Raw genomic sequence first — 17,155 nt, 5'->3', positions numbered from 1 at the left:
ATCAGTTCTGGTGGACAGAAGAACCCTCAAGTACTGCAGAAAACTCTAGTTTCTGCCACATAATCCAAAATCAGTTTCCCTGGACTCCTCTCCAACTAACTCAGCTCTGAGAAGAAACAAAACCTATTTCAACATGCCCAGAATGGCTACGAGAATTCCCTTCATTTATCCAAATAGGCTGGCAGATGTATTTTGAAGGCATTCATTCTCCTAGACATATGACATAGACTGAAACATATTTTGAAATAATTTACTTTGTCTTTTTGTGATGGTCTTAAGAAAACCCTGCTGCTGTAAATTAATATCAAGATACCTAGCAAATGTATTTTATCATTGTTTTTGCAGATGCGCGAGTATTTTTCCAGGATATTTTTGAGAAAAAAATAATATTCACAAAAAGAAATAGAAGTAGTCCTGACATAGATGCCGTTTATTTACCTGCATTTCATACAGCAGCCCAGGTTTACAGCTGTCAGCGAGGTGAGTTTGTTTTCGTCACGTCAGCGCCGTGATTCAGTGCTCATGGGGACTGCGTGGGCCTGACAAACTTTTACCCCCTTCACATCCAATTCAGAGCTGCTGTTCAAAGGTTCTGCCGACAGCTGCAGTAATTTGGTGTAGGGAGGACACAAGCAATGTTGGAGCATTTTTACAATTATTGTTGATCTTTGAGGGAAATACTACGAATGCTGTTATGGCTCCTGTGGCCAGGTGGCAGGTATGTTATGTAGGCATGGCTAGGAATTCGGTAGAGAAGCTAATTTCAATAGGTGTGTTTCCAGTAACTGAAAATGAATGAAGAAACTTTTCAGATAATGATATTTCTCTGCAAAATCACAGAATCACAGAATGATAGGGGTTGGAAGGGACCTTCGGAGACCATCTAGTCCAACCCCCTGCCAAAGCAGGGTCACCTAGAGCAGGTTGGACAGGAATGCGCTCAGGAGGGTTTTGAATGTCTCCAGAGACGGCGACTCCATCACCTCTCTGGGCAGCCTGTTCCAGTGCTCTGCCACCCTCAAAGGAAAGAAGTTCCTTCTCATGTTGAGGTGGAACTTTCTGTTTTCCAGATCGTGCCTGTTGCCCCTTGTCCTGTCACCGGGCGCCACTGAGAAGAGTCTGGCCCCATCCTCCTGACACCCGCCCTTTAGATATTGATAAGCATTGGTGAGATCTCCTCTTGGTCTTTTCTTCTCCAGGCTAAACAGACCCAGGCCTCTCAGCCTTTCATGCAAAAGTTACATGGGGAGAGTGTTTTTCCCTTCTGAAGGTGATTGTTCTTCCTGTAGCAGTAGCCTCTTCTAAGAAAAAGCTTTTCTTAAGAAAACCATTAGCATACAATTGGAGTTGGATGTGACTCACTCCTTGTTATGTCCCACTTGCTGACCAGGGTATAGGGGTTGTCACATCATCGCACGTGTTTGTGTGGATTCTGCCCCATGAGCTCCAACAGGCTGCAGCTCCACTGTCTTTCTTAAATTGCCTTCATTTTTTTCTGAGCTGCACAAAAGATAGAGAATATACCACTTGTCTGAAAGGCCTTTTTTTCCTTCCTAATTAAAACTCAGACTGTATTTTTAGCGTTTATGTTCAGCTTTGTTGCACTTGCAAAGCATGCCAACTGCCCCAGTGAGCTGCAACCTCATGACAGCTGAGGTGTCCATGTTTGGTCACGCACCCTAAAGTTCTTGGCAATAGCGCTTTTCGCATCCTAAAGGAGGACATTCAGCTGTCATTTGTACCAGAGAGGGGCTCAACGTGTGCTTGGTAATTAGAACTCTGGCAAGTGTTAACACATAAGAGTTTGTAGAAACGCACAGGGCCTCCGAGGCCCGAGCGAGGATGTCTCCTCTGTTAAACTGTTGTAATGGATGTGAGAAGACGCTCACAAAATCACAGAATTGTAGGGGTTGGAAGGGATCTTCAGAGATCATCCAGTCCAACCCCCAAAGCAGGATCCCCGAGAGCAGGCTGGACAGGAACGCATCCAGGCGGGTTTTGAATGTCTCCAGGAAAGGAGGCTCCACCACCTCTCTGGTTCGGCAGATACCAGTGAACCCCCTAACGGCACCAGGCTGTGGCAGAGCACTCACTACCGAGAGAGAAAAGCACGTGGAAACCAGATTAAATAAATCACTCTTTGGCATTCTACCTTATATTGTACAAACAAAATCCTATCAAACCTGACCTACGGTTTCTGGCTATATTCACTGAAATCCCTAACTACAACTGTGCTCCTTTGTTGAATTCGGGAACCCCGTAAGGCTGCAGACCCAGAGGGTCACTCTTCTGCCCCAAGGCTTCCTGTGCCAACTCCGGACCCAGGGAAGAAGGGGTGAGGTGACAGCAGGGGGAAAAGAAATCTGAACAGTGCCTCTCCTCCTCCCTCTAACCTCAAATTAGCAACTGAAAAACTAAAAGCCCAGCGTGGTATGCGTGTCAGAGTCTCCCGTTTAAGCCTGATTCGGCTGGATGGCACCTGATTGCCCTTCAGCCGGGAGGGTCTCCCTGGGCTGACCCCACCAGGGACTCACCCTCGGCTGAGGGTCTCTCCCCAGGCACGGTGTGTGGTGAGGAGGCTGCCGGCGCTGGAAAGGGAAGCACCAAAGTTAATAACCCCAGCCAGGGAAGCAGCGTTTTCCGTACGAAACAGAAACCATTTCTCTCTGTCCCCCAGGAGGTCATGGAGTGCCTATAAGTGCTTGACCTTCCTCAGAAAAAGAGCCTGCTGACATCCTCGTTGGAAGTGATGAGACCTTGAGCGTTAGCAGGTGGATGGGGATTTCGAAAGGCGAGTTCAGGTTTAATGTGGGAGCACGCAGCTCCAGTGCCAGGGCGAGAGGCTGATCTCCGCTGGACTGGTGTCTGCTGAGTCAATCACGTTGCTCTGAATTCTCCCTGCTGCCTCTGAGATCACAATTTCTTGTAAATGTTTTTACTAATCGGTCTGGCAAAATCCTAAGATTTCCTGTGTCTTTCTTCAATGCTCGGAATACTCAGTTCATGACCTATTTGTTAAAAATAATGGAAATTGAAATTTCTGAGGAATAGGTGTTTTGTTTAGTGAGTAAAAATCCCCTTAGGATTTGTATTTCATTTATCTCCTATGGCCTTTTCCTGTGATACGGTGTCACGGGTGAATTCCGGAAATGAAATTTCGGAAGGGAGAATTTCATTTTTAGGCTTAAAATTATTTTGATGCCGGTTTGCAGTTGCTCATCCGTACTCCTTCTGCCACTGTAACGAAAATTGCAATGTACTTTTCCTCTCTGTTTAGTTATATCAGGCATTTAAGTCCATTCTTCCTGACTGAATTTAACACGAGACAGAAGATCAGCAATATGCAAAGCCTTAGCAGCCCAATGGTAGAGCATGCTGTTTTCCTTGCCTTTTAAAGACCTTTAATGTTGTTGGATGTATTAAAAATCTTCCTTAATATAGGCAAATTATTTGAAACGGTTAATAGTGCGCTAAAAAAAAAAAAAAAGTTTGTGTGAAATCAACAGGCAAGTTTCCGTGGGGTAAGGATATTCCTCCCTATTTTTTTAATCTCTTGGCTCTTGTGTAGGGTATCTGTTACGCAACTTTTTGATGACGGGCCACGTCCCATGTTAATGTTCCTGCTGGGGGAGGGCTGCCAGCCTCAGTCAGCTGAAGATCTGCTGCAGTGGGTACCTGCTGTAAACAAAGTTACCAGGATGAAACACCACGGAGCATGGGAAGCTTGTGATTCCGTTGACCCTTTCAAAAATGCAATATAAAGCATCCCTCAGAAATCATGCGAAGTAACGAGAGGAATGTGTTACAAATGCGGTATTTACGTTCAGGCCATCATTTGGCTGTGTATGACGCTGGTTGAGATTGAAGACCCTGTTATCAACAGCGGACTGCAGGAAAACCTTGGAGATTTTTTGACTGACTTTTCAGGGAAATCCGGAAAATGTATTGGAGAATAAATTAGGTGTAAATAATTAGAATTAAAAAATATCAGACCGTTTAGCTACGTTGGGCTTGTCACGCAACAGAAGAATGTTTTCATCCTATTTTCAATGCCTTTTTTCTCCAAAATACACTTTGAGTTGAAACTGAGCATATACGTTTTCTATTAAAAAGTAAGTGTGTCTGGAGAAAACGTGTTTTGATGTTGGTTTGCTTGATATTTTGAAATTACAGGAGCATATAAATGCTGGTTTTAATCAGCTGAGACTTTGTGCATTAAAATATTTCTGAGCTAAGTATAAAAGGTCCCCCTGAGGTAAGCTGATGGAGAAACGAGCTTGTAGTGTCGTCTGGCTTATGAGAGGCACAGCGTGTGTTGCAGTGTTTGTGGGGACCTGTTTAAAACGCGCTTCACAGAAGTGAACTTTGAATTCAGTGGGAGGCATCTAGCGTAACTGGGAGGACACGGGTGGGAGAAGAGTGGGGCTGGCTCCTGTCCCCCCGGAAAACCCCTGGGGACCGCAATGCCTTCTCTCTCCAGGTGTCACAGATACTAAGCACCTTGCAGAGATGAAACACCTGATGGATGACTATGAGGGACATGGCTTCAGGTGCCTGAAGTTTCTTGTGGCTCATGACTGATCAGGGAGCTTCGATGCCGAATGCAGGCGCTGGCAGCCTTGTTGGGCCAAGCAGCTACTCTTTATGATGCCTCAATTCCGAGCTTCAGATGTCTCCCCCGACACTAAATGCATGATGAACTTTAAGGCTCTGCGGGGGCACGGCCTGTGGTTGGGGAAGAGACTTTCTAACCAAATGGGCTGTGCCATGGCTGTTCACGACAGAATATTCTGCACTTTTCTCCGGGGCATCTGTTAATGGGTGGGAGGCTGATGAACCGCGTGTTTGATTTACGGGGGCGCTCTCCATATTTTTATGTTTCGGAGTTGTTTCCTTGCACAGTCCCGCAGGCTGCTTTTCCCATGTTAATCAGAAAAAGCATAGAGACTTCTATCAGCTTAGCAGTCAAATGTTAACAGTAATTACAGCACTCGGAACGTAAAGTATTACAATAATTCATTTTAATAACATGTTTATTAGGTCATAACAACAACTATAAACATAAGTACCATTCAGCTCTTTTGCAGATATATGAACTTACTAACATCAAATCCTTACCAGAATCACGTATTCTTACAGGTGTCCCAGACACAACATTAACTTTATTAAGCCAAAGTTCATAAATAGTAAAAATGTCCTCTGTTTCACATTGCAGCGTTCCTCAAGCATGTATGTACAAGTTTGGAGTATCTTCTCCAAATCTATGTGTCATAAACTTCCTTAGCTGTTTTAACAACCATCGAGATGATTTTTTTTTTGCCTGCAGCAAAGCCTTTTGTCCTTGAGCAATCTACAATTAGTATTGCTCTCAGCAGACATGAAAGTTCGTTTCTGAAATGAAAGTGGTGATGAAACACAATACAATATTATCTGCTCGTAGTTTGCCTACACGCTCTGCCCTCATTATAAATCTTTCAGTTATAACACTGTCTCCCAAGAACAATATATCTCCCTTATATCGGTTCTTTATCTGCACTACCTCTCTTTGAAGATCTTAAAATGGTTGGCTTGCAGCAACGGAGATATTTTACTCAGGGTGGAGTGTGTTTACAGTCAGTTCTTTTCCTTTTTAATATTTACACAGTATTTTTTTTAAGGTTGCTACAATTTATGAATCATGTACGTTGACATACATTTTCTGAAATGTTCACAGTGCAGTATTTTGTGGCCTAACCAAACTTTGTAAATGTCATTAAAAATAAACTTTTTTTTTTTAATATAAAAATAGAATACTTTATGTGTTTACACCAACAAACCCAGTTCTATCCTATACTAAACAAGCTATACAGTAGTATGCACAGAATTCCACAGGAACAGAAATGACATGTGATGCTTGCCCTAAAGCTATAGTACTCTTCCCTAATGAATGCGAGTTTTGTTTACTATCTCTTTTCAAAATTGTTTCTCTGGTCATAATTTAGAAATAAAAGTAGGTATCATAACTCACTGGGCTGTGCGATCCAAGAAGAGGTTTGGGGGGGGGCCTAAAGCTGTTTCTTCTTTTGATGGGTCTTCTCAGCTCTTCAGGGCTGGCACGAAGAAGTTGTCAACATTCCTGCTACGGCACAGTCTTTTTAGGTCAGGGCTGGTGCAACGCCTCCGCTCTTTACTCACCTTTGGCAGCCGCTCCACCCAAGGGTAGGTGGCAGAGCTTCAGCTACTCGCTGTGTGACTCACCAGACAGCAGCTCCGTAAGGCTGCCAGCCTGCCTGTCTCCTCTTCCTCTCTAGAATAATGCGTCCCTACATCCCAGGGATTAGGCTGGCATTTAATATGGATGCCTTCGAGTTTTCAGTCTCAGAGAGTGGTTAATTCTTTATTGAAAGAAATGGAGGCTTTGCATTTTTCAGCAAGAGATCTGCCGATACAGGCTTTGTTACTCAGAGAAGTGGTTGAATGCTGGAGTAAAGTTGACACTAGAAATGCTTTAAGCTAGATGATTTTCCCTTCATTTTATGTACCGTCTGACAACACCAGAGGACTGGCAAGGCTGACATACTTTACCGCACACCGCTTTTTGATGTTGATTTCTGTTAAGACATTTACCATGAGGCTGGCTCTCTTGGCTGTCTATGTTCTAAGAAACCTGGTTGATGTAGTGCAAAAATCCAAAGTTTGGACTGTGCAGGAGGAAAATACATTTTAAACTCTTGTAACTCTCATTGTTTGTCTTAGCCTTTTGTGTGAAAGCCATTTCTGCACTGCTCATTATCCTAAAGTACATGCAACAGTAACAGTCCTTCCAGCCGTCCTGATTGGTATTCTTTCTCCTTCATGGCATTAATGATGGATCTTTGTTCTTGGGTCTGAGCACACATTAATGAGAGCTAGTGGGAACTAGCTCTGGATGGTAGCACACAACGTTTCCATTTGGTAAATTGATGCAGTTGTCCAAATACTCGGAAATTACTGTGATGGTTTATAGAATCCCATAGCCTTAAACAACATGGTATCACGTCCTTGTACTAGTGCAACTTGGGCAACAACATAAACATGTGCAACAGTGTTCTCACAAAGACCGGGCAGTAAAAACTAGTGGACAAAATGTTTCGCTTTTTGTTCATACAACTAAGAATGGATTTTCCTCTCTTTCAGACATACCCGTCATGTGTCAACATCCATGTCTGTGTTGTCTTGTGATGATAAAAGAGAAGGATAGGGAGCAACGCACTTCACGTTGACATAAGTAGCATTGACATGAACGTAGTGTTCCCCAATAAAAGTGGAGAAGATTGTTGATATTTTTGAAACAAGTTCAGAAAATGCTGGACGCATCTCGGGTTTTGGATGCCAGCACTTCAGCATGACTTCATACCTGCCATTCAAATAAAAGAAGTGTTTAATTATGAAATCACGTAGAAAGGAAAAAAAAACCCACCCACTTTCCTCCCCCAGTCTCACTATAATATCAGAATTAGCAGCATTTGCAGAAGGCTTTGCAAACTGTTTACTTACAGTGGGTCGGGGCAGTATTCAGGTTGTAGCAGCCTTCTTCCTTGTAATAAGTAAACAGTGATATCAAAAGAATTTACATCAGGATAAGGTGGTGCCCCTCTTGTCATAAGTTCCCATAACAACACACCAAAGGACCACTACGAAAACAAAGAAATAAATAATAAGTGATAGGGTTGGAGGGCTTTACATTCCAGTTTTAGAAGATGGTTTGACAGATTTAAGCATTCAACTGCATGGATTTTCCCTTTGAAAAGTTATTTTACTGCATTCAGCTTTCTTTTAAGTGGGCTAATAAATGCTGTAGGGACTTGAGGAGCCACTTAAATTAGAGCCGGAGAAACTCAGTTAAGTAAATGAAAGAAAATAAAAGCCTATAGGCCTGCTACTTAGCTGGTATAAATTGGCAGACCTCTTTTGAGGTTAATGGAGCTCTGCCAATTTACATGAGCTGACTAACCCTGTGTAAATACATACTGAAGAGAATATACGTGGTGAAAATTCTATGCATCACAGGCTAATTTGAATCTGGATTGAAAGGAGAGCTAAAATACAAAGTGATCCAGCCAACTAATGACTTCATCTTATAATTTCTTCTTCATAAATAGCCAGGTAATACTTGCGATTGCTGTAGGCAGGCAGTAAGTGTTTATAAAGCAAATGAAGTCTTTTTGAGAACTATTAAATTTTACGAGTGTCAAAGTTAACCTGTTTTGTCAAGCTTTCCAGAGCCCCGCCTATAGCAGGGTTCAGCTCCAACTTGGCTTCTCGCAATGTCCTTAGTTTCCCTTGGAGCGGGATTAAACTCCTAACTCTTTCCTGACCAGTAAGAGATAATCAGGCCAACATCTTGTTGCTTTGTGATTGGGACAAATACCCTTTTGGGATGTATTAACAGTCTCTTATTCTTATGCGAACTAAAGTTAGATTCAAATGTAAGTTTTGGTTTGGAGTTAGTCCATTCATTAAATACTAGAGGGATGCCTCAAGCAGTGTAAGATAAATTAATAGGTGATACAAATATGTTTGTACATTACCACATCTGACTTTGTTGTGAACTTCTGAGTTTGTAAACTTTCTAAAGCCATCCATTTCACTGGCAGTTTAGCTCCTGTTTTGTTGTGCACGCTGTAGTATTCTTTATCATAGACATCTCTAGCAAGACCAAAATCAGCAACCTTGACAGTGAATTTTTCATCCAACCTAGAGAAATGACAAAAAGTATTATCTGCAACTGAGCAGCTGCGATTTACAGTGATGGTGGAGTATAATGAGCATCTTGCATTTTTGAGACCATGATTTTGGAAGGCAGTACTTTATCTTGCATCTATTAAGTAATGTAACAATGAAAGAAAAAGTGCAGCAAAGTATACTTGACACCCATTTAACACAGTGAATGAACTCAGGAAATTACTGATATTGTTTTGATAATATAATTTGAATTACAGTTCTTTTAAAACAATTGCTCTGTATGAAAAGATCTTTGCTAATACATCCTGATTTAGTGCTACATCATTTCTTCCACTGTTGTTTCTTCTTCCATATCCTGAGGAACCTCCCATTTTTATTTCCAAGTCAAGGCATCACCTTTCCTATTCACTCTCAATTTGGATAAGGAAGGACCCATCATTATCTCTGTGACTGCCCGTATATAATAATGTAGTTCTGTAACTAAGGGTGCGCTTGGTGTCTGTGCTGGGAAAGAATGATGGTATAAAGAAAGTTCTGCTGGGGTTACAGCTCAGCCATACCAGAAGATCTCCCTAGCTTTGCTCCTCCTAAGCTTGGTGTTTGTCCTGATAACGTGGTATCATTGTTAGAAAATGGACAGAGTTCATCTAGTTCATCCAAAAGTTCATCTATTTCACCACTACCTCCCCCGCTCAAAGCAGGGTCGGCTGCTGCAGGTTGCCCAGGACCATGACCAGTTGGGTTTTGAGTATCTCCAAGGATGGAGACTCTACAACCTCTCTGGGCAACCTGTGGCCGTGTTCAGTCATCCTCACAATAAAAGTGTTTCTTCCTGTGTTTAAATGCAATTTTCTCTATTCCAATTTGTGCCCACTGCCTCTTGGCCTGTCCCTGGGCCCCACTAATAATCTGGCTTCATCTTCTTTACTCCACCATATCAGGTATTTATACACATGGATAAGATCCCCCTGAGCCTTCTCCAGGCTAAACGATCCCGTCTCTCAGCTTCTACACGTGGTGGCATTTCCCTGTCCTGAATTTATGAGCTTTCTGCCTGGACAATAGTCTGGTCTGTTGAAGTCCCTCTGAATGGCACACAACCATCTGCTGTGTTCACTGATGTAATAACTAAACCAATACCAAGGAAGGGAGTAGGAAGAGAACTTTGATGGGTCAGCAGTGGACAGTTTATGCCACAGCAGATTCCCGCACCTCTTCCAGGATGCTGGAATAGAGTCAAGAGTCCATGGGGACTGTATTTGCATCCTGGCTTCCTTTCTAATGGGCATCACCATTGTGGCAAGGGCTGTGCTTCTGAGTGCTGGATTGCACATGGCCACTGGGCAATGTGGCTCTTCAACCCTACATCCTCTCAGGTGGCAGTGGCTCTCCAGGCTCTGAAGTGCTGAGCCATACAGAAGTACAAAAGCAGCCTTTTGTCTGGCAATGTGAGACATCCCAATACCTGTTCCCTCCTCACCTACGGAGGAGACAGTAGGCCAGGGGAATGTCTTGTTGCCACTATTTGGACTTTGATGAGATGAACCAGAATTTCTATCCAGTAACCCAATTCCTTCTTTCTTAGGAAGCCTGAAAATCATGTTGATTGTGGCTTTTCCCCCCCCTTAAAAAACAGCAGCTGCAAGAAAATGTTCTTTTTCAGAGGCTGTTCAGCTGCAGGAGTGTGCACCCTTTGAAAAAGAACAAGAAGTCACAGGTGAATAACATTTTTGCAGCCAGAGTTCCAGTTTATGACATGCTAAAAATAAACTCTAACGTTTAATCCTGTACCTCATTAATTCACAACATAGGTGATGAATCAGCATAATAGTATCAGCAACTCCCATATCAGTTAGTCTCTGTGTAAAACTGAACTGTCTGGCTACTCAGACACTAGTAAGATTCTTTCCATGCTCTGATTTTTTTAATGTTAATTTGTGTGCGCAATTGAGCCAAAGTAAGCTCATACTCATATAATGAAAGATTACTGTTAAGAGGCCTCACTGGTGTTTCTTTGTGTTCCTGTTTTTCTCACAAAGTTCCCCTGGGTTCCTCTCCCTCCTGCTAGGTGCGGCAGCAGAGACGTGCTGATTTTGAAGAGGCTGGGTGGAAGCACAGCAAGTTGAGACAACGGCAGTTTAACTTCCCTTAGGAGATGCCTTTTATACTCTCTAACCAATGATTTTGAGAGACTACACTTTCACCTCAGCTTTTCATATTTCCCACACTCAAAAAAAGCTTATATGTAAGAAGTGAGCCCTTAGCAAGCTGAACAGCAGCTCATCAGTATGCAAGACAAACACCAGTATAATTATGGAACAATGAAAAAAACACCCTATTTTGACTAAAATAGCAAAATCCTGGAAACTTTAACTTATCTCATTTCACTGTCTTACACAGAAGAGTGTGATAACGTGGCTGGAATGTGACGTTTGTACTTACATACAGTTTCTTGCTGCCAAGTCTCTATGGACAAACTTTTTGCTTGCAAGGTATTTCATCCCTTTTGCGACCTGAAGGCCAAATCCAATTAAATCTTTTACTGTTGGGTTCTGTAAAAAACAAACATTTGTGATACAATGAATGCAGAAGCCCAAGGAGCAGACTGTTTTTTGCTGTGACTCTCAGTTTTTGACACACCTATCTCGCCACCAGAATGATCAAGACAGGCTGGTGCTTGTAGTAGAACTGGCATAAGTTTAAGTCAAGTTCTTACCTCCAGGGAGGAAACGCGCGTTAAGAAATCAAAAAACTGACAGACTCCAGAAGAGTGGAGTTTGCAGCATAAGCAGCATGACCTGGGCTGGGACGTGGAACAGTGTGCTGAAACCTCACCATCGCAGCTGATACACAAAATTCACATTTATGAACTGAGAGTAATAGCATGTAACTCCGTAGAAAGTGCTAACTATGAACTTGGAGCTCATCAGCAGGAAATGACCAAGAAAGGAGAGAGTCCTATCTGGGGCAAAATAAGCACAAGCTGTCATCAGTAAGGTGCCATGGAAAAGGCAAATGAGACCTTAGCAGTTACCAGAGGAAGATTTTCTACAAAGATTGGTAACTCTTTCTGCTGGTCTGCAGTGCACGGGTTAGACCTTATTGTAAATGTTAAATACAGAAATAATGATAACCTGTAATTCTTTTACCCAACAGCATGACTTGTTATGTAATAGTAAGGTCCCGCAGATTTTTGTGTTGTTGACATTGCTCGATATCATATTCTCCTGTGGAACAATCCTGTTCCAACTGTGGCATTGTTCTACTTATTTCAGGAAGGACTATGGCACTATTCATAAACAAGGTCCCTGGTGCATGTAGAATAAAACAAGCTAAAAAGGGAAGAGATCCCTACCTCAGAAAGCTTAACTCCCGCAACAATTTGTCAAGGTGCTTTTTTTTAAATAGATTTTACTGGCAATTGTTGATTGCCATAGAGGCAGGGGTGAAATCCCATTAGCTTAGAAGTCGCTTTATATTGTCCTAGCAGTGGGAAATGGGTGAAATACTACAGTATAAAGTGGGCTTATACTACCCGAGGCGAGACCTGTGGTCTCATACTTGAGAGAAAGCAGTGAGGCATGTTTGAGAAATCTGCGGTCTTTCAGTGAAAACAGGGAAAATCTCTGGTAAGAGCGTACTCATAGTTTGTATAACAATTGCTGGTTTTGTCTCTTAACATAAGAAGAAAAAATATTGGTTAACAATGGGACTGCGTCTCTAGCTGGACATGAGGATCCCTTACCTAGGAGCTGGAGGAGCAGATGGTGATGACTGGCACAGCTGTGCCGAAGTCAACAGAGATATGCCAGTTTAGACCAGCAGATGGTTGGGCCCCTTGACTTACATCTCATAAACACATTTGTTTATAAAGAGGCTTATGGATGGGAAATGAGAAATACTTATTGCTGATAATTTCTGGGAAACATCCTGGAGAGGAATTTGAGGGGGAAGGGCAGGAGTGGCAGCGCTGTGGTCGGGCTCAGTGCCAGCCTAGGCAAGCGCTAAAGGTTAAGGTGTAGTAACAGCGGCAAGTTATAGATGTAACGTAATTATCAGAGCTTATAACCTGTGGTGTTGGAGCAGGGCGTGGCTAGACTTGCATTACCGTTTGGTAGACCTCGCCATGTACTTACATGAGTCTCATTCCTAATGAAGTTTCGAAGATCTCCGTGTTTCATGTATGGAAGAACGACTAAGGGGGATCCTTCGTTGGGCAAACAGATTCCCAGCAGTGACAGAACATTGGGATGAGTGAAATCTTTCATGATTATTCCTTCTTTCAGAAACTGAGCTACTTCTTCCAGGTCTGTAATCCCTGAGAAATGCAGTAATAAAATGAATTAATTGAAAAAACCCAAACAAACTACAGTTCATTTCTGTACAGCATGTCATTGCATAACAAAGTGATAATGAAAAGCGACAAACGTGCTCCCTACCTCTCTCATTACAACTAGGTTATGTGCATCGGTTTTCTTACAATGACCAAATACAGCTTGTTGGTGATTTTCATTCCGTTTCTCATTTTCTTATTATGAATTATTTAGAATTGAATAACAACACCTGAGTAAAGCCTTTAATAAATGTTATAGTCTCTTCCTGTTTTTCCAGCAGCTTTGCCTGCTCTCTAGCAATTTAACTTCCAAACCCAAATATTCAGTAGTCAGTAGAATAAAAAATGACATTGCCCTTCCCTCATTTTTGGAATTGCTCCAGAGATAAATCCGATCCAGCTGCAACTAAAAATCTTGTGAAAGCACACTTCACTGTAATTAATTAGTTCACCTAGGTAATCTTTGGAATTATGGTAATTTCTCACTATTAAACATGTAACTCACTATTCAGTGACTTCACAGCGCAATGAATTTTCCTGCCATCATTATCCAGCAGTGTCCCATGGTACACACACCCAAAATGTCCTGTGTGAAAAAAGAGCAAGATTAGCTTTAATAAGTAAAATTAGCTTTCTGGTATTTTCCACTGGGTAGCAATTATGCTTTAAGAAAGTGATCACACTCTGTTTCTGTCCAATTCCCAACACTTGTAATGTAAACTTCATAACTAACACATAAAACCACCATTACATAAAACCATCATTACATAAAATGAAAACTCTATTTGCAGCATAATTGATATTTCTTGACCTAGATGGAGAGTATAACTAAAGACAAGGCTGGCGCCACAACTGCTTCACGTTCTTGTAATGACTGTGCACACAAAACCCATCTCAGCCCATTCCCACCATGCTCTCCTGTTTGATATATGTCAAAGGAGGGCACTGGAAGGCACAAGAGAGCAGGTAGAAGGAGCTGACGTGACCACTGGATCGGTGGTTCTCAGTGATCTGCAAGCCCATGCTGAATGGTTCACTGGATTGTACAGCTTTGATGCCTCTTCAGTGGAAAGTTGCATAAGGAGGGTCACTGTGGGCTTAGTCTCTCAGGTCTTGCTATTCCATGGAAAATGCTGAGTGTTATGTTGGCCATGAAAGGTTTGGGAGTCACTCTACCAATCACAGACTGACCACATCCCTAGGCGGCAGTCTGTGGTCTCTGCTACGGCCTAGTTCCTAGTGCAAAATATCACTAAAACATGACGAGCGAAATTTGTCTTCTTGCTAATGGTCGAAGCAGTGAAATAAACTGCCAGGGACACGGAAATCCTTCCTGATGCTGTGTTTTTCTGTCAAGCAAATGGGGTAGTCTGCAGAGTGGGGAAACCTACTATGAGAAGTCAACTCAACCTGTTTGGGACACACAGAGGACTTTGAGCTCCAGGCATGTGCGTTAATTTATCCAGATCAAATGATGTACATGTAATGATGCCTTTCCTTCACAGATGTACTATTTACTGGGCACTTTTAAAATAATATTTGCAGTTAGAAAGCAAAATATTTTTTTTGTCAAGTGTGAGTTCTTCAGGGAGCAATACTATCTGATTAATTCTACTAGGTTCCAGTCATAAGCACTGGTCAGAGCCCAGTTGGCTTTGATTTTGGCTGGGGGTAAAATTAATACAAAGTTTGTTTTATAAAAGCAACTAAAATCCCACCAGACCACAGATTTTTTGGAGCCTCGGCACAAATCCTAAAGCTTGGATTGGGTGTGTCTGAAATATTTTTGGGTTTGGCCTATTTCTAGTTATGAAGGAGAAAATTAAAAAATGGTTAATTATATCGGTGTCATTCCCGGTATTTTTCAACATTTAAAAAATGGGAAATTACTTGGCCTTTTCTGAAACAAGAAAGAAGAGAAAAAGGCCCACCCTTGCTTTGGGGATGATGAAGTGCAATACACGGAAGGGAAACACACTGACTGTTTGATTTGTGACTATTTTCCTGCAGAAGAGGCATTAGGAACATCATTTAAAGCCAAATTTTTATCAGTATTCTGATACTCAAAAAGAGACCTCTCCTGCATGATCTGCAGAAGAACTGAAAAGCCAGTTTCTGCTTGGGTTACTAATAGGTAATCGATAGTAGAGAGTTTAATAAATGCCACTAACAGAAATACTGGCTTGGGCTATGAAAGAAGGAGGGAACCTGCTTATGGAGATGTAGAGGAATAGGAGTGATGGGAGAAATTCAGAAAAATAAGGGATTTGCTGTATGAGGGACAAAAATAAGGGGAAGTGAATCAGGAGCTACTCATTACTGCAGCTGGGATGAGAGAGGAATGCTGGGGAACGGAGAGCCATTGGCAGGAGGAAACAAACAGCAAATTCCTCAGAGCTGGGGGAAACTTGCGGAGGCAAAAGGGGTGTGAGTGTTTCACTTGGCCCATGGGGACTTTTACTGAACCCAGTAGTGACTGCAGGAATTTTCTGTGTCACGCAGGATTCTGCCAGCTCTCAGGCTCCGAGTTTAAGGTCTCCGGTGCCCCCACCTCAGCATCCTCTGTTGTTTGGGCATATGCCTCAGGCTCGAGCAATATTCTGCAGCACTGCAGCCTCACAGATTAGAAGCCCTGGCTGAGCTTTTCTGTAGCCTGGAAAAGGGTGAGAGTGAGGCAGCTAAGGGGGAACCAGCAAGTCTTGGAGTTCAAAGGAGTCCCATTAATTGGCAGACTCCTTCCTCCCTCTGGTATCTTCTCCAACTGATCGAATGCACAACCCTTCATCCGACTTCAAAGGAGAGCTCCTTAGTTCTCCCCTTGATTTGGTGCATGGGATAGCAGTGCTGTAAGAGGCAATGAGCTTGAAAAGCCTCCATGTAGACACCTTATTCAGAGTGGTTTGTAATGAATGGCTGCGCAAAAAGAACAGCAATGTGAAGGTAAGAATCGCAGTACCCACCTCTTCCTATTACTTCACTGAAGTGCACAATCAGGCTGTCAGCACCAATAACCACATGCTGCACTTCTTTGACCAGGTCAGGGTTTAAGGCACTGATGTCTATGTGGACATTAGTTTGGAGAAGTGGACTGGCTAAATCTGAGTCTCCACTGGACAGAATTGGGGAGAGGTCGGAGTGAGGATACTGGGCAGGTCTGCACGATCCATTCTGAGACATACTTGGAAACTGATCTGCAAGATGAACAAAAACTGTTATAATCCTTTCAGACTCCACCTTGGAAAATGAAGAGTTTGCTTTCATTGGTGAGCAAGGGTTTGAATTTATCAGTTTGGAAGTGGCTTGGCTTTGCAGAAGTTTTGGTCACAAGGGGAAAATGAAAATATGCATTGCTAATCTGCCAAACTCCAGGAAAACTGTATCACTAAAAATTTATGCTCGTATCAGCTCTACTTTTATGAAAGGAAATGGCAAAACTTCCACTTTTCTGAGTGGATGGAATGAAGCCTTGTCATATCTTGCCAAGCGTAGGTTATAGCATTTCTAGTAATTGGGAGTAACAAGAGTAAAATGGAAAAACGACAGTGATATGGAAGGAGGAAGTAGTGAACAATTAAAAACATGCAACCTTTTATTATTGTCATGTTCTAATTTGGTAGGGAACTTTACATTTCATGAAGGTTTCCAAACTGCTGGTGACTAGCTATATTTATCCAATGGTAAATATTCAACCAGGGAAATGCCTAGAGGTGATTCATATCCTGTAACTGCTGAAGATAATACAGTTGGTGCTACTCATGAAAATAACATGAGCCAGCTGATTTAAAATAGCAGAAATTAAAATGGTTCAGTCAAGCCATGATTTGAGAAAATTATTTTTGTCAACAGCATGTTGTTCAGGTATTTTAAATTGCTGTTGTTTAAAAGAATATTTTCTAGTATTTGATGTAATAGAATCAAGGCATTTAGTTTCATTTACACCAATTTCAGTCTAGAATGATTCGAGCGGAATGAATGAGCAGAATTTAGCCCAAGGTTAAAAAAAAAAAAAGGGAATAAATTTAACAAAAGAAATTATCAGGTATTTTATCACAAAGAGTAAAAGGTGTTGCACAGACATGCTTTATATGTTCATGTATAAAACCTGGGAAGTTTTCATAC

The 17,155-nt window shown here is 42.1% G+C and overlaps 1 protein-coding gene across 4 annotated transcripts in view; it reads right to left on the bottom strand.

Moving 5' to 3' along the window:
- Positions 1-4,539: 4,539 nt before the first annotated feature.
- Positions 4,540-17,155, bottom strand: part of MET (MET proto-oncogene, receptor tyrosine kinase) — a 102,033-nt gene continuing 89,417 nt past the window's right edge. For all 4 annotated transcript variants that reach the window (XM_054207293.1, XM_054207309.1, XM_054207300.1 and 1 more), the window contains 7 exons: positions 15,997-16,227; positions 13,542-13,622; positions 12,840-13,021; positions 11,146-11,255; positions 8,550-8,715; positions 7,516-7,652; positions 4,540-7,375 (listed from right to left, as the gene is read on the bottom strand). In XM_054207293.1, the coding sequence (XP_054063268.1) occupies positions 7,165-7,375; positions 7,516-7,652; positions 8,550-8,715; positions 11,146-11,255; positions 12,840-13,021; positions 13,542-13,622; positions 15,997-16,227 (1,118 nt within the window). In that variant the 3' untranslated portion in view covers positions 4,540-7,164. The remainder of the gene's footprint in view (positions 7,376-7,515; positions 7,653-8,549; positions 8,716-11,145; positions 11,256-12,839; positions 13,022-13,541; positions 13,623-15,996; positions 16,228-17,155) is intronic.

This window comes from Rissa tridactyla, chromosome 1 (genome assembly GCF_028500815.1).
Source record: "Rissa tridactyla isolate bRisTri1 chromosome 1, bRisTri1.patW.cur.20221130, whole genome shotgun sequence".
NCBI classification, from domain to species: Eukaryota; Metazoa; Chordata; class Aves; order Charadriiformes; family Laridae; genus Rissa; species Rissa tridactyla.
Note: the sequence above shows the minus strand (reverse complement) of the source record. Positions and strands in the feature narration are given on the sequence as shown.